Here is a 21,101-nt window from a genome sequence, read left to right on the forward strand (position 1 = left end):
TGGTGGTGAGCGTGGTGGTGAGCGTGGTGGTGAGCGTGGTGGTGAGTGTGGTGGTGAGTGTGGTGGTGAGTGTGGTGAGTGTGGTGGTGAGTGTAGTAGTGACGACATGACCATGACGAGGTGGACAGGCATGATCATCGGACCCCCTAGGGTGAGTGTGGTGGTGAGTGTGGTGGTGAGTGTGGTGGTGAGTGTGGTGGTGAGTGTGGTGGTGAGTGTGGTGAGTGTGGTGAGTGTGGTGAGTGTGGTGGTGAGTGTAGTGGTGACGACATGACCATGACGAGGTGGACAGGCATGATCATCGGACCCCCTAGGGTGAGTGTGGTGGTGAGTGTGGTGGTGAGTGTGGTGAGTGTGGTGGTGAGTGTGGTGAGTGTGGTGGTGAGTGTGGTGGTGAGTGTGGTGAGTGTGGTGGTGAGTGTAGTAGTGACGACATGACCATGACGAGGTGGACAGGCATGATCATCGGACCCCCTAGGGTGAGTGTGGTGGTGAGTGTGGTGGTGAGTGTGGTGAGTGTGGTGGTGAGTGTGGTGAGTGTGGTGGTGAGTGTGGTGAGTGTGGTGAGTGTGGTGGTGAGTGTAGTGGTGACGACATGACCATGACGAGGTGGACAGGCATGATCATCGGACCCCCTAGGGTGAGTGCGGTGGTGAGTGCGGTGGTGAGTGTGGTGGTGAGTGTGGTGAGTGTGGTGAGTGTGGTGAGGGTGGTGAGTGTGGTGGTGAGTGTGGTGGTGAGGGTGGTGAGTGTGGTGGTGAGTGTGGTGAGTGTGGTGGCGAGTGTGGTGGTGAGTGTGGTGAGTGTGGTGAGTGTGGTGGTGAGTGTGGTGAGTGTGGTGGTGAGTGTGGTGGTGAGTGTGGTGAGCGTGGTGGTGAGTGTGGTGAGTGTGGTGAGCGTGGTGAGTGTGGTGGTGAGTGTGGTGGTGAGTGTGGTGAGTGTGGTGGTGAGTGTGGTGGTGAGTGTGGTGGGTGTGGTGGTGAGTGTGGTGAGTGTGGTGGTGAGTGTGGTGAGTGTGGTGGTGAGTGTGGTGGTGAGTGTGGTGGTGAGTGTGGTGAGTGTGGTGGTGAGTGTGGTGGTGAGTGTAGTGGTGACGACATGACCATGACGAGGTGGACAGGCATGATCATCGGACCCCCTAGGGTGAGTGTGGTGGTGAGTGCGGTGGTGAGTGCGGTGGTGAGTATGGTGGTGAGTGTGGTGGTGAGTGTGGTGGTGAGTGTGGTGGTGAGTGTGGTGTGTGGTGGTGAGTGTGGTGGTGAGTGTGGTGGTGAGTGTGGTGGTGAGTGTGGTGGTGAGTGTGGTGGGTGTGGTGGTGAGTGTGGTGAGTGTGGTGAGCATGGTGGTGAGTTTGGTGGTGAGTGTGGTGGTGAGTGTGGTGGTGAGAGTGGTGGTGAGAGTGGTGGTGAGTGTGGTGGTGAGTGTGGTGGTGAGTGTGGTGAGCGTGGTGGTGAGCGTGGTGGTGAGCGTGGTGGTGAGCGTGGTGGTGAGTGTGGTGAGTGTGGTGGTGAGTGTGGTGGTGAGTGTGGTGGTGAGTGTGGTGGTGAGAGTGGTGGTGAGAGTGGTGGTGAGAGTGGTGGTGAGTGTGGTGGTGAGTGTGGTGGTGAGCGTGGTGGTGAGCGTGGTGGTGAGCGTGGTGGTGAGCGTGGTGGTGAGCGTGGTGGTGAGCGTGGTGGTGAGCGTGGTGGTGAGCATGGTGGTGAGTGTGGTGGTGAGTGTGGTGGTGAGTGTGGTGGTGAGTGTGGTGGTGAGTGTGGTGAGCGTGGTGAGTGTGGTGGTGAGTGTGATGAGTGTGGTGGTGAGTGTGGTGGTGAGTGTGGTGGTGAGTGTGATGAGTGTGGTGGTGAGTGTGGTGGTGAGTGTGGTGGTGAGTGTGGTGAGCGTGGTGGTGAGTGTGGTGGTGAGTGTGGTGGTGAGTGTGGTGAGTGTGGTGGTGAGTGTGGTGAGAGTGGTGGTGAGTGTGGTGAGTGTGGTGAGTGTGGTGGTGAGTGTGGTGAGTGGTGAGTGTGGTGGTGAGTGTGGTGGTGAGTGTGGTGGTGGTGGTGAGTGTGGTGGTGAGTGTGGTGGTGGTGGTGAGTGTGGTGGTGAGTGTGGTGGTGGTGGTGAGTGTGGTGGTGGTGGTGAGCGTGGTGATGAGTGTGGTGAGCGTGGTGGTGAGTGTGGTGAGCGTGGTGGTGAGGGTGGTGAGTGTGGTGGTGGTGAGTGGTGGCGGTGAGTGACCAATTGAGCGAGCGCGTGGGCGAGTGAGTGAGTAATTGAGGCAGTGTGCATCTGAGTGAGCGTGCGAGTGACTGAGTGAGCGAGTGACTGAGCGAGTGAATGAGTGAGTGACTGAGTGAGCGAGTGACTGAGCGAGTGACTGAGCGAGTGACTGAGTGAGCGAGTGACTGAGCGAGTGACTGAGCGAGTGACTGAGCGAGTGACTGAGCGAGTGACTGAGTGACTGAGCGAGTGACTGAGTGAGCGAGTGACTGAGCGAGTGACTGAGAGAGTGACTGAGTGAGCGAGTGACTGAGCGATTGAATGAGTGAGTGACTGAGCGAGTGACTGAGCGAGTGACTGAGCGAGCGAGTGACTGAGTGAGCGAGTGACTGAGCGAGTGACTGAGAGAGTGACTGAGTGAGCGAGTGACTGAGTGACTGAGCAAGGGAGTGAGCGGGTGAGTGAGTGACTGAGCAAGTGACTGAGCGAGTGACTGAGTGACTGAGCAAGTGACTGAGCGAGTGACTGAGTGAGCGAGTGACTGAGCGATTGAATGAGTGAGTGACTGAGTGACTGAGCAAGTGACTGAGCAAGTGACTGAGCGAGTGACTGAGTGAGCGAGTGACTGAGCGAGTGACTGAGATAGTGACTGAGTGAGCGAGTGACTGAGTGACTGAGCAAGGGAGTGAGCGGGTGAGTGAGTGACTGAGCAAGTGACTGAGCGAGTGACTGAGTGACTGAGCAAGTGACTGAGCGAGTGACTGAGTGAGCGAGTGACTGAGCGATTGAATGAGTGAGTGACTGAGCGAGTGACTGAGTGACTGAGCAAGTGACTGAGCGAGTGACTGAGTGAGCGAGTGACTGAGCGAGTGACTGAGAGAGTGACTGAGTGAGCGAGTGACTGAGCGATTGAATGAGTGAGTGACTGAGCGAGTGACTGAGTGACTGAGCAAGTGACTGAGCGAGTGACTGAGTGAGCGAGTGACTGAGCGAGTGACTGAGAGAGTGACTGAGTGAGTGCTGAGTGACTGAGTGACTGAGCGAGGGAGTGAACGGGTGAGTGAGTGACTGAGCAAGTGACTGAGCGAGTGACTGAGCGAGTGACTGACTTAGCGAGTGACTGACTGAGTGACTGACTGAGTGAGTGACTGAGCGTGTGACTGACTGAGCGAGTGACTGACTGACTGAGCGAGTGACTGAGTGACTGTCTGAGCGAGTGACTGAGCGAGTGACTGACTGACTGAGTGAGTGACTGACTGAGTGACTGACTGACTGACAGAGCGAGTGACTGAGTGACTGAGCGAGTGACTGAGCGAGTGACTGAGCGACTGACTGAGTGACTGAGTGACTGAGCGAGTGACTGAGTGACTGGTTGAGCGAGTGACTGACTGACTGACTGAGTGACTGAGCGAGTGACTGACTGACTGAGTGACTGAGTGAGTGACTGAGCGAGTGACTGACTGACTGAGTGACTGAGCGAGTGACTGAGTGACTGGTTGAGCGAGTGACTGACTGACTGAGCGAGTGACTGACTGAGTGACTGAGAGAGTGACTGAGTGACTGAGCGAGTGGCTGACTGACTGAGCGACTGAGCGAGTGACTGAGTGACTGGTTGAGCGAGTGACTGACTGACTGAGCGAGTGACTGACTGACCGAGTGACTGACTGAGTGACTGAGCGAGTGACTGACTGACTGAGCGAGTGACTGACTGACTGAGTGACTGAGCGAGTGACTGAGTGACTGAGCGAGTGACTGACTGACTGAGCGAGTGACTGATTGAGCGAGTGACTGAGCGAGTGAGTGACTGAGCGAGTGACTGAGCGAGTGCCCCCCCCTGGCAGACGAACTACGAGAACCGCATCTACAGCCTGCGGATAGAGTGCGGACCCAAGTACCCGGACATCCCCCCCACCCTTCGCTTCATCACCAAGATCAACATGAACGGCATCAACAGCTCCACCGGCATGGCAAGTGTCACTCACCGCTCACCACTCGCTCACCACTCACTCACCACTCGCTCGCTCGCCAATCACTCACTCACTCACCACTCACTCACCACTCACTCACCACTCACTCACCACTCACTCACCACTCACTCACCACCCTTCGCTTCATCACCAAGATCAACATGAACGGCATCAACAGCTCCACCGGCATGGCAAGTGTCACTCACTCACCACTCACTCGCTCACTCACTCGCTCACTCACTCACCACTCACTCACCACTCACTCACCACTCGCTCACCACTCGCTCACCACTCGCTCACCACTCGCTCACCACTCACTCACCGCTCACCACTCACTCACCACTCACTCACTCACCACTCACTCACCACTCACTCACCACTCACTCACCACTCACTCACCACCCTTCACTTCATCACCAAGATCAACATGAACGGCATCAACAGCTCCACCGGCATGGCAAGTGCCACTCACTCGCCACTCACTCGCTCACTCACTCACTCACCACTCGCTCACCACTCGCTCACCACTCGCTCACCACTCGCTCATCACTCACTCACCACTCGCTCACTCACTCACCACTCACTCGCTCACTCACCACTCGCTCACTCACCACTCGCTCACCACTCACTCGCTCACCACTCGCTCACCACTCACTCACCACTCGCTCACCACTCGCTCGCTCACCACTCGCTCACCACTCGCTCACCACTCACCACTCGCTCACCACTCGCTCACCACTCGCTCACCACTCACTCACCACTCGCTCACCACTCACTCACCACTCGCTCACAACTCACTCACCACTCGCTCACCACTCACTCACCACTCACTCACTCACCACTCGCTCACCACTCGCTCACCACTCACTCACCACTCCCTCACCACTCGCTCACCACTCACTCACCACTCGCTCACCACTCACTCACCACTCGCTCACCACTCACTCACCACTCGCTCACAACTCACTCGCTCACCACTCGCTCACTACTCACTCACCACTCACTCACTCACCACTCGCTCACCACTCGCTCACCACTCACTCACCACTCGCTCACCACTCACTCACCACTCGCTCACAACTCACTCGCTCACCACTCGCTCACTACTCACTCACCACTCACTCACTCACCACTCGCTCACCACTCGCTCACCACTCACTCACTCACCACTCGCTCACCACTCGCTCACCACTCACTCACCACCCTTCGCTTCATCACCAAGATCAACATGAACGGCATCAACAGCTCCACCGGCATGGCAAGTGTCACTCACTCACCACTCACTCGCTCACCACTCACTCACTCACCACTCGCTCACCACTCGCTCACCACTCACTCACTCACCACTCGCTCATCACTCACTCACCACTCGCTCACTCACTCACCACTCACTCGCTCACTCACCACTCGCTCACTCACCACTCGCTCACCACTCACTCGCTCACCACTCGCTCACCACTCACTCACCACTCGCTCACCACTCGCTCGCTCACCACTCGCTCACCACTCGCTCACCACTCACCACTCGCTCACCACTCGCTCACCACTCACTCACCACTCACTCACCACTCACTCACCACTCGCTCACCACTTGCTCACCACTCACTCACCACTCGCTCACCACTCACCACTCGCTCACCACTCGCTCACCACTCGCTCACCACTCGCTCACCACTCGCTCACCACTCCCTCACCACTCGCTCACCACTCACTCACCACTCACTCACCACTGGCTCACCACTCACTCACCAAGCTTGGTGGTGCTCATTCAGACGCTGTCTTTCCGACAGCCCTGTTCTTCACCTGAGGACGGCTGCTTGCGTTGTGGCCGAAACGTCGTGAGAATTGTATTTCATTATGGTTTATTATTTTATTATTTTTATTTTTATAATTTTATTACTTCCCTTCTACGTGACTTTACCGAAAGAACCAAGAAGATGAATCCCTGCAGTCACGAAAGCTTTACATCGAAATTTAAGAGTGGTTTAGTTGAGAGAAAATAGTTTATATTTCTTGGTTCTTTCGGTAAAGTCACGTAGAAGGGAAATAATAAAATAACAAAAATAAAACTTAATAAAATACAATTCTCACGATGTTTAGCAGCCGTCCTCAGGTGAAGACCAGGTCTGTCGGGAAGACAGCGTCTGAATGTATAGTAGTTGTGGCTACTGTATAGTAGTGTATAATGTATAGTAGTAGTGTAGTGTATAGTGTATAGTAGTAGTGTATAATGTATAGTAGTAGTGTATAATGTATAGTAGTAGTGTAGTGTATAGTGTATAGTAGTAGTGTAGTGTATAGTGTATAGTAGTAGTGTAGTGTATAGTGTATAGTAGTAATGTAGTGTATAGTGTATAGTAGTAGTGTAGTGTATAGTGTATAGTAGTGGTGTAGTGTATAGTAGTAGTGTAGTGTATAGTGTATAGTAGTGGTGTAGTGTATAGTGTATAGTAGTAGTGTAGTGTATAGTGTATAGTAGTAATGTAGTGTATAGTGTATAGTAGTAGTGTAGTGTATAGTGTATAGTAGTAATGTAGTGTATAGTGTATAGTAGTAGTGTAGTGTATAGTGTATAGTAGTGGTGTAGTGTATAGTGTATAGTAGTAGTGTAGTGTATAGTGTATAGTAGTAGTGTAGTGTATAGTGTATAGTAGTAGTGTAGTGTATAGTGTATTGTAGTAGTGTAGTGTATAATGTATAGTAGTAGTGTAGTGTATAGTGTATAGTAGTAGTGTAGTGTATAGTGTATAGTAGTAGTGTATAGTGTAGTGTATAGTAGTGGTGTAGTGTATAGTGTATAGTAGTGGTGTAGTGTATAGTGTATAGTAGTGGTGTAGTGTATAGTGTATAGTAGTGGTGTAGTGTATAGTGTATAGTAGTGGTGTAGTGTATAATGTATAGTAGTGGTGTAGTGTATAGTGTATAGTAGTGGTGTAGTGTATAATGTATAGTAGTGGTGTAGTGTATAGTGTATAGTAGTGGTGTAGTGTATAATGTATAGTAGTAGTGTAGTGTATAGTGTATAGTAGTGTATAGTGTATAGTAGTAGTGTAGTGTATAATGTATAGTAGTGGTGTAGTGTATAGTGTATAGTAGTGGTGTAGTGTATAATGTATAGTAGTAGTGTAGTGTATAGTGTATAGTAGTGTATAGTGTATAGTAGTAGTGTAGTGTGTAGTGTATAGTAGTAGTGTAGTGTGTAGTGTATAGTAGTAGTGTAGTGTGTAGTGTATAGTAGTAGTGTAGTGTGTAGTGTATAGTAGTAGTGTAGTGTGTAGTGTATAGTAGTAGTGTAGTGTGTAGTGTATAGTAGCAGTGTAGTGTATAGTGTATAGTAGCAGTGTAGTGTATAGTGTATAGTAGTAGTGTAGTGTATAGTGTATAGTAGTAGTGTAGTGTGTAGTGTATAGTAGTAGTGTAGTGTATAGTAGCAGTGTAGTGTATAGTGTATAGTAGTAGTGTAGTGTATAGTAGTTGTGTAGTGTGTAGTGTATAGTAGTTGTGTAGTGTATAGTGTATAGTAGTAGTGTAGTGTATAGTAGTAGTGTAGTGTGTAGTGTATAGTAGTAGTGTAGTGTGTAGTGTATAGTAGTAGTGTAGTGTGTAGTGTATAGTAGCAGTGTAGTGTATAGTGTATAGTAGTAGTGTAGTGTGTAGTGTATAGTAGTAGTGTAGTGTATAGTGTATAGTAGTAGTGTAGTGTGTAGTGTATAGTAGCAGTGTAGTGTATAGTGTATAGTAGTAGTGTAGTGTATAGTGTATAGTAGTAGTGTAGTGTATAGTAGCAGTGTAGTGTATAGTGTATAGTAGTAGTGTAGTGTGTAGTGTATAGTAGTAGTGTATAGTGTATAGTAGTAGTGTATAGTAGCAGTGTAGTGTATAGTGTATAGTAGTAGTGTAGTGTATAGTAGCAGTGTAGTGTGTAGTGTATAGTAGTTGTGTAGTGTATAGTGTATAGTAGTAGTGTAGTGTATAGTAGTAGTGTAGTGTGTAGTGTATAGTAGTAGTGTAGTGTATAGTGTATAGTAGTAGTGTAGTGTATAGTGTATAGTAGTAGTGTAGTGTATAGTGTATAGTAGTGGTGTAGTGTATAGTGTATAGTAGTAGTGTAGTGTATAGTGTATAGTAGTAGTGTAGTGTATAGTGTATAGTAGTGGTGTAGTGTATAGTGTATAGTAGTAGTGTAGTGTATAATGTATAGTAGTGGTGTAGTGTATAATGTATAGTAGTGGTGTAGTGTATAGTGTATAGTAGTGGTGTAGTGTATAGTGTATAGTAGTGGTGTAGTGTATAGTGTATAGTATTAGTGTAGTGTATAGTGTATAGTAGTAGTGTAGTGTATAGTGTATAGTAGTAGTGTAGTGTATAGTGTATAGTAGTGGTGTAGTGTATAGTGTATAGTAGTGGTGTAGTGTATAGAGTATAGTAGTAGTGTATAGTGTATAGTAGTAGTGTAGTGTATAGTGTATAGTAGTAGTGTAGTGTATAGTGTATAGTAGTGGTGTAGTGTATAGTGTATAGTAGTGGTGTAGTGTATAGTGTATAGTAGTGGTGTAGTGTATAGAGTATAGTAGTAGTGTATAGTGTATAGTAGTAGTGTAGTGTATAGTGTATAGTAGTAGTGTAGTGTATAGTGTATAGTAGTGGTGTAGTGTATAGTGTATAGTAGTGGTGTAGTGTATAGTGTATAGTAGTAGTGTAGTGTATAATGTATAGTAGTGGTGTAGTGTATAGTGTATAGTAGTAGTGTAGTGTATAGTGTATAGTAGTGGTGTAGTGTGTAGTGTATAGTAGTAGTGTAGTGTATAGTAGTAGTGTAGTGTATAGTGTATAGTAGTAGTGTAGTGTATAGTAGTAGTGTAGTGTATAGTGTATAGTAGTGGTGTAGTGTATAGTGTATAGTAGTGGTGTAGTGTATAGTGTATAGTAGTAGTGTAGTGTATAGTGTATAGTAGTAGTGTAGTGTATAGTAGTAGTGTAGTGTATAGTGTATAGTAGTAATGTAGTGTATAGTGTATAGTAGTAGTGTAGTGTATAGTGTATAGTAGTAGTGTAGTGTATAGTGTATAGTAGTAGTGTAGTGTATAGTGTATAGTAGTAGTGTAGTGTATAGTGTATAGTAGTAGTGTAGTGTATAGTGTATAGTAGCAGTGTAGTGTATAGTAGTGGTGTAGTGTATAGTGTATAGTAGTAGTGTAGTGTATAGTGTATAGTAGTAGTGTAGTGTATAGTGTATAGTAGTAGTGTAGTGTATAGTGTATAGTAGTGGTGTAGTGTATAGTGTATAGTAGTGGTGTAGTGTATAGAGTATAGTAGTAGTGTAGTGTATAGTGTATAGTAGTGGTGTAGTGTATAGTGTATAGTAGTAGTGTAGTGTATAATGTATAGTAGTGGTGTAGTGTATAGTGTATAGTAGTAGTGTAGTGTATAGTGTATAGTAGTAGTGTAGTGTATAGTGTATAGTAGTAGTGTAGTGTATAGTGTATAGTAGTAGTGTAGTGTATAGTGTATAGTAGTAGTGTAGTGTATAGTGTATAGTAGTGGTGTAGTGTATAGTGTATAGTAGTGGTGTAGTGTATAGTGTATAGTTGTAGTGTATAGTGTATAGTAGTAGTGTAGTGTATAGTAGTAGTGTAGTGTATAGTGTATAGTAGTATTGTAGTGCATAGTGTATAGTAGTAGTGTAGTGTATAGTGTATAGTAGTAGTGTAGTGTATAGTGTATAGTAGTAGTGTAGTGTATAGTGTATAGTAGTGGTGTAGTGTATAGTGTATAGTAGTAGTGTAGTGTGTAGTGTAGTGTATAGTGTATAGTAGTAGTGTATAGTGTATAGTAGTAGTGTAGTGTATAGTGTATAGTAGCAGTGTAGTGTATAGTGTATAGTAGTGGTGTAGTGTATAGTGTATAGTAGTAGTGTAGTGTATAGTGTATAGTAGTAGTGTAGTGTATAGTGTATAGTAGTAGTGTAGTGTATAGTGTATAGTAGTGGTGTAGTGTATAGTGTATAGTAGTGGTGTAGTGTATAGAGTATAGTAGTAGTGTAGTGTATAGTGTATAGTAGTAGTGTAGTGTATTGTGTATAGTAGTAGTGTAGTGTATAGTGTATAGTAGTAGTGTAGTGTATAGTGTATAGTAGTAGTGTAGTGTATAGTGTATAGTAGCAGTGTAGTGTATAGTGTATAGTAGTAGTGTAGTGTTTAGTGTATAGTAGTAGTGTAGTGTATAGTGTATAGTAGTAGTGTAGTGTATAGTGTATAGTAGTAGTGTAGTGTATAGTGTATAGTAGTAGTGTAGTGTATAGTGTATAGTAGTAGTGTAGTGTATAGTAGTAGTGTATAATGTATAGTAGTGGTGTAGTGTATAGTAGTAGTGTATAATGTATAGTAGTGTAGTATAGTAGTGTATAATGTATAGTAGTGTAGTATAGTTGTGTAGTGTATAGTGTATAGTAGTAATGTAGTGTATAGTGTATAGTAGTAGTGTAGTGTATAGTGTATAGTAGTAATGTAGTGTATAGTGTATAGTAGTGTATAGTGTATAGTAGTAGTGTAGTGTATAGTGTATAGTAGTAGTGTAGTGTATAGTAGTAGTGTAGTGTATAATGTATAGTAGCAGTGTAGTGTATAGTGTATAGTAGTAGTGTAGTGTATAGTAGTAGTGTATAATGTATAGTAGTGTAGTATAGTAGTGTATAATGTATAGTAGTAGTGTAGTGTATAGTAGTAGTGTATAATGTATAGTAGCAGTGTAGTGTATAATGTATAGTAGCAGTGTAGTGTATAGTAGTAGTGTATAATGTATAGTAGCAGTGTAGTGTATAACGTATAGTAGCAGTGTAGTGTATAATGTATAGTAGTAGTGTAGTGTATAGTGTATAGTAGTAGTGTAGTGTATAGTGTATAGTAGTGGTGTAGTGTATAGTGTATAGTAGTAGTGTATAGTGTATAGTAGTAGTGTAGTGTATAGTGTATAGTAGTGGTGTAGTGTATAGTGTATAGTAGTAGTGTAGTGTATAGTGTATAGTAGTGGTGTAGTGTATAGTGTATAGTAGTAGTGTAGTGTATAATGTATAGTAGTAGTGTATAATGTATAGTAGTAGTGTAGTGTATAGTGTATAGTAGTGTAGTGTATAGTGTATAGTAGTGTAGTGTATAGTGTATAGTAGTAGTGTAGTGTATAGTAGTAGTGTATAATGTATAGTAGTGGTGTAGTGTATAGTAGTAGTGTATAATGTATAGTAGTAGTGTAGTGTATAGTGTATAGTAGTGTAGTGTATAGTGTATAGTAGTGTAGTGTATAGTGTATAGTAGTAGTGTAGTGTATAGTGTATAGTAGTAGTGTAGTGTATAGTGTATAGTAGTAGTGTAGTGTATAGTGTATAGTAGTAGTGTAGTGTATAGTGTATAGTAGTGTATAGTGTATAGTAGTAGTGTAGTGTATAGTGTATAGTAGTAGTGTAGTGTATAGTGTATAGGTGTAGTGTATAGTGTATAGTAGTAGTGTATAGTGTATAGTAGTAGTGTAGTGTATAGTTGTAATGTAGTGTATAGTGTATAGTAGTAGTGTAGTGTATAGTGTATAGTAGTAGTGTAGTGTATAGTGTATAGTAGTAGTGTAGTGTATAGTGTATAGTAGTAGTGTAGTGTATAGTAGTGTAGTGTATAGTGTATAGTAGTAGTGTAGTGTATAGTGTATAGTAGTAGTGTAGTGTATAGTGTATAGTAGTGTAGTGTATAGTGTATAGTAGTAGTGTAGTGTATAGTGTATAGTAGTAGTCTAGTGTATAGTGTATAGTAGTAGTGTAGTGTATAGTGTATAGTAGTAATGTAGTGTATAGTGTATAGTAGTAATGTAGTGTATAGTGTATAGTAGTAGTGTAGTGTATAGTGTATAGTAGTAGTGTAGTGTATAATGTATAGTAGTAATGTAGTGTATAGTGTATAGTAGTAGTGTAGTGTATAGTGTATAGTAGTAATGTAGTGTATAGTGTATAGTAGTAGTGTAGTGTATAGTGTATAGTAGTGGTGTAGTGTATAGTGTATAGTAGTAGTGTAGTGTATAGTGTATAGTAGTAATGTAGTGTATAGTGTATAGTAGTAGTGTAGTGTATAATGTATAGTAGTAATGTAGTGTATAGTGTATAGTAGTAGTGTAGTGTATAATGTATAGTAGTAGTGTAGTGTATAGTGTATAGTAGTAGTGTAGTGTATAGTGTATAGTAGTAGTGTAGTGTATAATGTATAGTAGTAATGTAGTGTATAGTAGTGGTGTATAATGTATAGTAGTGTATATTGTATAGTAGTAATGTAGTGTATAATGTATAGTAGTGTAGTGTGTAGTAGTAGTGTATAATGTATAGTGTATAGTAGTGCATAGTAGTAGTGATGATGATTGCTTGTGTTGCAATCGAAACGTCGTGAGAATTTTATTATTTGATCATTTCCCTTCCACGCGACTTTACCGAAAGAACCAATAAGATTTCGATTTCGTGACTGCAGGGATTCATCTTCTTGGTTCTTTCGGTAAAGTCTCGTAGAAGGGAAATGATCAAATAATTAAAATAAAACATAATAAAATACAAAGTCACGTAGAAGGGAAATAATAAAATAATGAAAATAAAACATAATAAAATACAAAGTCACGTAGAAGGGAAATAATAAAATAATAAAAATAAAACATAATAAAATACAAAGTCACGTAGAAGTGAAATAATAAAATAATAAAAATAAAACATAATAAAATACAAAGTCACGTAGAAGGGAAATAATAAAATAATGAAAATAAAACATAATAAAATACAAAGTCACGTAGAAGGGAAATAATAAAATAATAAAAATAAAACTAAATAAAATACAATTCTCACGACGTTTCGGCCACAACGCAAGCAGCCGTCCTCAGGTGAAGAACGGGTCTGTCGGGAAGACAGCGTCTGAATGAGTAGACAGAGTCTGAAGACGCTGTCTTCTCGACAGACCTGTTCTCCACCTGAGGACGGCTGCTTGCGTTGTGGCCGAAACGTCGTGAGAATTGTATTTTATTTAGTTTTAGTTTTATTATTTTATTATTTCCCTTCTACGTGACTTTGTATTTTTTTCTGTTTTATTTTTATTATTTTATTATTTCCCTTCTACGTGACTTTGTATTTTATTTAGTTTTAGTTTTATTATTTTATTACTTCCCTTCTACGTCACTTCACCGATTGAACCAATACGATCTCGTAGGTTCACGGTGCGTGCGTGTGCGTGTGTGTGGGGGGGGTCCCCTCTTTCTCTTTTGTTTCCCGGCGATAGGTGGACCCTCGGACAATCGGAGTGCTCACCAAGTGGCAGAGTTCGTACAGCATCCGGCTGGTGCTCCAGGAGCTAAAGAGACACATGATGACCAAGGACAACGTGAAACTTCCACAGCCCCCCGAGGGGCACATGTTCTGAGAGTGACCCCCCCTCTCCACACCTCCCTCCATACGGGGCTACCCACCGCCTCACCCCCCCCCCCAACACCCTCCCCCAACACCAACACCCCCAACACCCCCCCCCCAACACCCACCCCCAACACCAACACCCCCAACATCCCACCCACCCCCCCCCCCAACACCCCCAACATCCCACCCCCCCCCCCAACACCCACCCCCTGGCAGAGCGAGGTTCATGGCCGTGGAAGCCGGCGGTGTCGGTGTGTGTCTGTGTGTGTGTGTCTGTGTGTGTGTGTGTCTATCCGTGTGTGTATCCGTGTGTGTGTAACTGTGTGTGTGTGTGTCTGTGTGTGTATCTGTGTGTCTGTGTGTGTGTGTCCGTGTGTGTGTGTCTGTGTGTGTGTGTGTGTCCGTGTGTGTGTGTCTGTGTGTGTGTGTCTGTGTGTGTACGTGTGTCTTGTGCTGTGTGTGTGTGTATCCGTGTGTGTGTCTGTCTGTGTGTGTCTGTGTGTATCTGTGTGTGTGTCCGTGTGTGTCTGTGTGTGTGTGTGTGTATCTGTGTGTGTGTGTATGTGTGTGTGTGTATCAGTGCGTGTCTGTGTGTGTGTGTCTGTGTGTGTATGTGTGTGTATGTCTGTGTGTGTGTGTGTGTCTGTGTGTGTGTCTGTGTGTGTCTGTGTGTGTCTGTGTGTTATTATTCGGCCAACGACGATTGCGGGTGGAACAGAAATGTCTTGACCGTTGCTACGACGACCGCGATGACGACTGTGACCACCGTGACGACGGGTCGACTGACAGGTGGGTAGGTGGGCAGGTGGGCAGGTGGGTAGATGGGCAGGTGGGTAGGTGGGCAGGTGGGCAGGTGGGTAGATGGGCAGGTGGGCAGGTGGGCAGGTGGGCAGGTGGGTAGGTGGGCAGGTGGGTAGGTGGACAGGTGGGTAGGTGGACAGGTGGGTAGGTGGGCAGGTGGGCAGGTGGGCAGGTGGGCAGATGGGCAGGTGGGCAGGTGGGCAGGTGGGTAGGTGGGCAGGTGGGTAGATGGGCAGGTGGGTAGGTGGGTATGTGGGCAGGTGGGTAGATGGGCAGGTGGGCAGGTGGGCAGGTGGGCAGGTGGGTAGGTGGGCAGGTGGGTAGATGGGCAGGTGGGCAGGTGGGCAGGTGGGTAGGTGGGTAGGTGGGCAGGTGGGTAGGTGGGCAGGTGGGCAGGTGGACAGGTGGGCAGGTGGGCAGGTGGACAGGTGGGTAGGTGGACAGGTGGGTAGGTGCACAGGTGGGTAGGTGGACAGGTGGACAGCTGGACAGGTGGGTAGGTGAGTAGGTGGGCAGGTGGACAGGTGGGCAGGTGGGTAGGTGGGTAGGTGGGCAGGTGGGTAGGTGGGCAGGTGGGCAGGTGGGCAGGTGGACAGGTGGGCAGGTGGGCAGGTGGACAGGTGGGTAGGTGGACAGGTGGGTAGGTGCACAGGTGGGTAGGTGGACAGGTGGACAGCTGGACAGGTGGGTAGGTGAGTAGGTGGGTAGGTGGACAGGTGGGTAGGTGAGTAGGTGGGTAGGTGGGTAGGTGGACAGGTGGGCAGGTGGGTAGGTGAGTAGGTGGGTAGGTGGACAGGTGGACAGGTGGGCAGGTGGGTAGGTGGGCAGGTGGACAGGTGGGTAGGTGGACAGGTGGGTAGGTGGACAGCTGGACAGGTGGGTAAGTGGACAGGTGGGTAGGTGGACAGGTGGACAGCTGGACAGGTGGGTAGGTGGACAGGTGGGTAGGTGGACAGGTGGACAGCTGGACAGGTGGGTAGGTGGACAGGTGGGTAGGTGAGTAGGTGGGTAGGTGGACAGGTGGGTAGGTGAGTAGGTGGGTAGGTGGGTAGGTGGACAGGTGGGTAGGTGGGCAGGTGGGTAGGTGAGTAGGTGGACAGGTGGGCAGGTGGATGCGCGTCAGAGATGATCTCCCCGACGCCGACGAATTCTCACCGCCGCCATTCGGCCGTCTGCGGTGACGGCACCGGCACCACGTGGCCACCGGCACGGTGCGAGGCTCACGCCGCCGGTCAACGAGCGCAGCCACAACCACCACAACCACCACGACCACCATGACCACCACGACCACCACGACCACCACGACCATCACCACCACCACCACCACCACTACCATCACTACCACCACCACGACCACCACAGCCACCACGACCACCACGACCACCACCACGACCACCACCACGACCACCACCACAACCACCACCACTACCATCACCACCACGACCACCACAACCACCGTCAGTCCCACTGCTGCCACCATGTTAACAACACGCTACCACCACCGCTACCAACACCACCACTACTACTACTACCACCACTACTACTACTACCACCACCACCGTCGCCACCATCGCAACTTCTGGCACCACCTTCGCTGTCGAGCCGCGTGAAGACTAAAAACTAAACAACAATAAACCCCCTCGGCTCTGCTGACAACGTTAACACAACTGTGGTTCTGTGAGCGTGGTGCTGGTGGTGGTGCTGGTGGTGGTGGTGATGGTGGTGATGGTGGTGGTGGTGGTGATGATGGTGGTGGTGGTGGTGGTGATGGTGGTGGTGATGGTGGTGGTGCTGGTGGGTGGTGCTGGTGGTGCTGGTGGTGGTGGGGGTGTTGGTGGTGCTGGTGGTGCTGGTGGTGCTGGTGGGTGCTGGTGGTGGTGGGGGTGTTGGTGTTGGTGGTGGGTGCTGGTGGGTGCTGGTGGGTGCTGGTGGGTGGTGGTGGGTGGTGGTGATGGTGGTGGTGATGGTGGTGGTGGTGGGGGTGTTGGTGGTGGTGGTGCTGGTGGTGTTGGTGGGTGCTGGTGGTGGTGCTGGTGGTGGTGCTTCTTGTGGTGGTGGTGGTGGTTGGGGGGGGTGGTGGTGGTGCTGGTGGTGCTGGTGGGTGGTGGTGGTGCTGGTGGTGGTGCTTCTTGTGGTGGTGGTGGTTGGGGGGGTGGTGGTGGTGGTGGTTGGGGGGGTGGTGGTGGTGCTGGTGGGTGGTGGTGGTGCTGGTGGGTGGTGGTGGTGCTGGTGGTGGTGCTTCTTGTGGTGGTGGTTGGGGGGGGTGGTGGTGGTTGGGGGGGGTGGTGGTGGTGGTGATGCTGGTGGTGGGGGTGGTGCGGGGGAGGGGTGGTGCTGGTGGTGCTTCTTGTGTTGGTGGTGGTTGGGGGGGGTGGTGGTAGGGGGGGGTGGTGGTAGGTGGGGGTGGTGGTTGGGGGGGGTGGTGGTTGGGGGGTGGTGGTGGTGGTGATGGTGGTGGTGGTGATTGGGGGTGGTGGTTGTGGTGGTGGTGGTGTTGATGGTGCGTCTTATAATCCGGTATAGATGTGTGCGCGCAGATGCCTGAGACCGGGTGAGTGGGGAGCGGTGGTGCAGCGGTTAGCGCAACGAACTCCCACCCGCTCACACCAGAGGTCGCAAACGGGTTTTGATTCCTTACCCGTACCCGGCCGCACCAGGGTCGCAAACGGGTACCCTACCCGATACTCGGCTACCCGTACCCGGGCGGGTATCGGGTAGGGTACGGGTATCGGGTACCCGATTGCGACCTCTGGGATGAAGCCACGTTGCAGGCGCGGGTGGGTTGATTCTAGGAACTTGAATTGTGAGAAGAGACAAGACGTTGGGAAATGAGTGACAAACGGCGACTCACCAGTGACTCACGGCCTACCCGTACCCGGCCGCACCAGGGTCGCAAACGGCTACCCGTACCCGGGTACGGGTAGCCGGGTATCGGGTAGGGTACGGGTATCGGCCACTGCCAATCACCGCCACCACCACCCCCATCCCCACCACCATCACCTCCAACCACCACTTACATCCCCACCACCACAACTACCACCACTCACATCCCCACCACCACAACCACCACCACTCACATCTCCACCACCACAACCACCACCACTCACATCCCCACCACCACAACCACCACCACTCACATCCCCACCACCACCACAACCACCACCACTCACATCCCCACCACCACAACTACCACCACTCACATCCCCACCACCACAACTACCACCACTCACATCCCCACCACCCCAACCACCAGCACTCACATCCCCACCACCACCACCACAACCACCACCACTCACATCCCCACCACCACAACTACCACCACTCACATCCCCACCACCACAACCACCACCACTCACATCCCCATCACCACCACAACCACCACCACTCACATCCCCACCACCACAACTACCACCACTCACATCCCCACCACCACAACCACCACCACTCACATCCCCACCACAACCACCACAACCACCACCACTCACATCCCCACCACAACCACCACAACCACCACCACTCACATCCCCACCACCACCACCACTCACATCCCCACCACAACCACCACAACCACCACCACTCACATCCCCACCACCACCACTACCACCACTCACATCCCCACCACCACCACAACCAACACCACTCACATCCCCACCACCACAACCACCACCACTCACATCACCACAACCACCACAACCACCACCACTCACATCCCCACCACCACCACAACTACCACCACTCACATCCCCACAACTACCACCACTCACACCACCACCACCACAACCACCACCACTCACATCCCCACCACAACTACCACCACTCACATCCCCACCACCACAACTACCACCACTCACATCCCCACCACCACAACCACCACCACTCACATCCCCACCACCACAACTACCACCACTCACATCCCCACCACCACAACTACCACCACTCACATCCCCACCACAACCACCACCACTCACATCCCCACCACCACCACAACCACCACCACTCACATCCCCACCACAACCACCACAACCACCACCACTCACATCCCCACCACCACAACTACCACCACTCACATCCCCACCACCACCACCACAACCACCACCACTCACATCCCCACCACCACAACCACCACCACTCACATCACCACCACAACCACCACAACCACCACCACTCACATCCCCACCACCACCACAACTACCACCACTCACATCCCCACAACCACCACCACTCACACCACCACCACCACCACAACCACCACCACTCACATCCCCACCACAACTACCACCACTCACATCCCCACCACCACAACTACCACCACTCACATCCCCACCACCACAACCACCACCACTCACATCCCCACCACCACAACTACCACCACTCACATCCCCACCACCACAACTACCACCACTCACATCCCCACCACCACCACCACAACCACCACCACTCACATCCCCACCACCACAACTACCACCACTCACATCCCCACCACCACAACCACCACTCACATCCCCACCACAACTACCACCACTCACATCCCCACCACAACTACCACCACTCACATCCCCACCACCACAACTACCACCACTCACATCCCCACCACCACAACTACCACCACTCACATCCCCACCACCACAACTACCACCACTCACATCCCCACCACCACCACAACTACCACCACTCACATCCCCACCACCACCCCCACAACTACCACCACTCACATCCCCACCACCACCACCTCCAACCACCACCACTCCTACCACCACAACCACCACCACTCCACCCACAACCACCACTAAAACTACCACCACCACCACAACTACCACCACAACCACCACCACAACTACCACCACACCCACAGTGTGCGGCCTTCACAGGCTGTGCTCAGGCCTGCCCACCACACAGACACTTGCCCCCGGCAGCCTGCCGGAGCCTACCCGGGGCGCCTTTGACTTTTGTGTTCAGCCGGGGTGTGACGTCACGTTGTTTTCAAGTGACGTCATCGCCGGGCGCGCGCAGGGCGGGGCTGTGTGGGGGGTGGGCGGGGCCATGTGAGTGGCTCTTGGCCAATGAGCGTCGAGCGTGGGGGAGGGGAGGGGGGTGCGCCTCTTAAGGCTCGTGGTGATTGGCTTGGAGCGCGCACGTGACTAGCCAATCCATCCACCGCAGCCCCGCCCCCCTCACTGCATCTTTCGCCCCCCCCCGGGGAGGAGAGGGGCGGGGCTATTAGGGGGGCGTGACGTCACCGGCAGGCCCACGTGATGCGTTCAGGGGCTGTATCGATTGCATGCGATTATTGATGGATTCTCCAATCGATTCCCCAGAGGAATGCATTGTACTCGATCGACGTCCATTGGCATTTGCTGAGAATCGATTATTGATGGATTCTCCAATCGATTCCCCAGAGGAATGCATTGTACTCGATCGACGTCCATTGGCATTTGCTGAGAATCGATTATTGATGGATTCTCCAATCGATTCCCCAGAGGAATGCATTGTACTCGATCGACGTCCATTGGCATTTGCTGAGAATCGATTATTGATGGTTATGCACTTGCAGCTGAATGTACAGGAAAATCGATCAACAGTATCGATGTATCCGCACGCAGTATATTACTTTCAAAGTTTTGCATATACAGGAAGACCCTGCACTTTTGTCACGAATGTCAAATCAAGAGCCTTCATTTAGCTCGCACGTTTACTTTGTGCCGGCGTGCAAATAAGTACGGTAAATAAAGAACAAAATGCGTGCGAAACCGAAATAAAAAGAAATAAAATACGAATAAACAAGAATAAATAAATAATAAATAAACGAAAATAAATGAACGAAAATAAATGAACAAAAATAACTGTCATCATCTTAATCTAAGTTGTCTTGTGGTTGTTGTTGTTGTTGTTTGACTTGCATCCCACTGGGATGTTTGCACACAGCGTTGGTGTACGGTGTTTTTCCTGCAATATTTTGCCGTCTTTTCTTGGATTTTCTGTTTGCACTCAGTCACATAGTCACTTTAAGATGTTTTTTGTTCATGTTTTAGTTTTTTGTTTGTTGCGGTTGCACCCGATTCAAGAGCCGAATGGCTCACAGGGCTATACCTAATACATGAACTTGAACTTTAAATGATCATGGATAAAACCACATACAGGATCAAAATTCAGGACCTACTTAATGATGGCAGCTATACCAAAATCAACCGCCTGGTTACGAAAACCAACAATATCATCACTGATTCGACATCTTTAATGGAACCAACCAAGCGGCTCTCTCCAAAACACCTCTGCTGCTAGACCACCAAGATTTTATGGCCTACCAAAAATCCATAAAGAAGGTCCTATCATCTCCTTCATTGACTCACCCACCTACAAACCGGTCCCGATTTCTGTCTGAGACCTCGCGACCATTCACTGGCAAGGCCACCTCAGCCGTACTTAACTCAGCTCACTTGGTATCTCTCATTAAAGACATCTCACTATAATGGTAGGTTTTTACCCTTTTAACTGGTACAAAACTGACACCTTTATTCAAGGCATCATGTTTGCAATGACCACAACACAAGTAGTCAATAAAGCAAACAAAAAGAAGCAACTCTGATAAGGATAATAATATGCACTTTATTGACTACTTGTGTTGTGGTCATTGCAAACATGATGCCTTGAATAAAGGTGTCAGTTTTGTACCAGTTAAAAGGGTAAAAACCTACCATTATATTTTGCCACTG

At 48.5% G+C, this 21,101-nt stretch overlaps 1 protein-coding gene and 1 long non-coding RNA gene across 5 annotated transcripts in view; both read left to right on the top strand.

Moving 5' to 3' along the window:
- Nucleotides 1–13,681, top strand: part of LOC144952869 (ubiquitin-conjugating enzyme E2 variant 2-like) — a 21,671-nt gene extending 7,990 nt beyond the window's left edge. Inside the window, exons 1-3 of one of the 2 annotated variants that reach the window (XM_078883341.1) lie at nucleotides 1,074–1,143; nucleotides 4,044–4,169; nucleotides 13,460–13,681. In XM_078883341.1, the coding sequence (XP_078739467.1) occupies nucleotides 1,099–1,143; nucleotides 4,044–4,169; nucleotides 13,460–13,600 (312 nt within the window). In that variant the 5' untranslated portion in view covers nucleotides 1,074–1,098 and the 3' untranslated portion in view covers nucleotides 13,601–13,681. Of the gene's footprint in view, nucleotides 1–1,073; nucleotides 1,144–4,043; nucleotides 4,170–13,459 lie in introns of those variants that run through there. The other variant, XM_078883340.1, reaches the window with a different exon arrangement.
- An 840-nt stretch (nucleotides 13,682–14,521) lies between these two features.
- On the top strand, nucleotides 14,522–16,058 carry LOC144952871 (uncharacterized). Of its 3 annotated transcripts, none has more exons than XR_013640704.1 (3): nucleotides 14,522–14,539; nucleotides 15,300–15,459; nucleotides 15,492–16,058. It is a non-coding gene; the product is annotated as an uncharacterized LOC144952871 (long non-coding RNA). The 3 variants fall into 3 exon arrangements; XR_013640703.1 differs by lacking the exon at nucleotides 14,522–14,539 and adding an exon at nucleotides 15,009–15,035; XR_013640702.1 differs by lacking the exon at nucleotides 14,522–14,539 and having other exon boundaries at nucleotides 15,258–15,459.
- The last annotated feature ends 5,043 nt before the right edge of the window (nucleotides 16,059–21,101 follow it).

The sequence above is a fragment of the Lampetra fluviatilis genome, chromosome 70 (genome assembly GCF_964198595.1).
Source record: "Lampetra fluviatilis chromosome 70, kcLamFluv1.1, whole genome shotgun sequence".
Classification (NCBI taxonomy): domain Eukaryota; kingdom Metazoa; phylum Chordata; class Hyperoartia; order Petromyzontiformes; family Petromyzontidae; genus Lampetra; species Lampetra fluviatilis.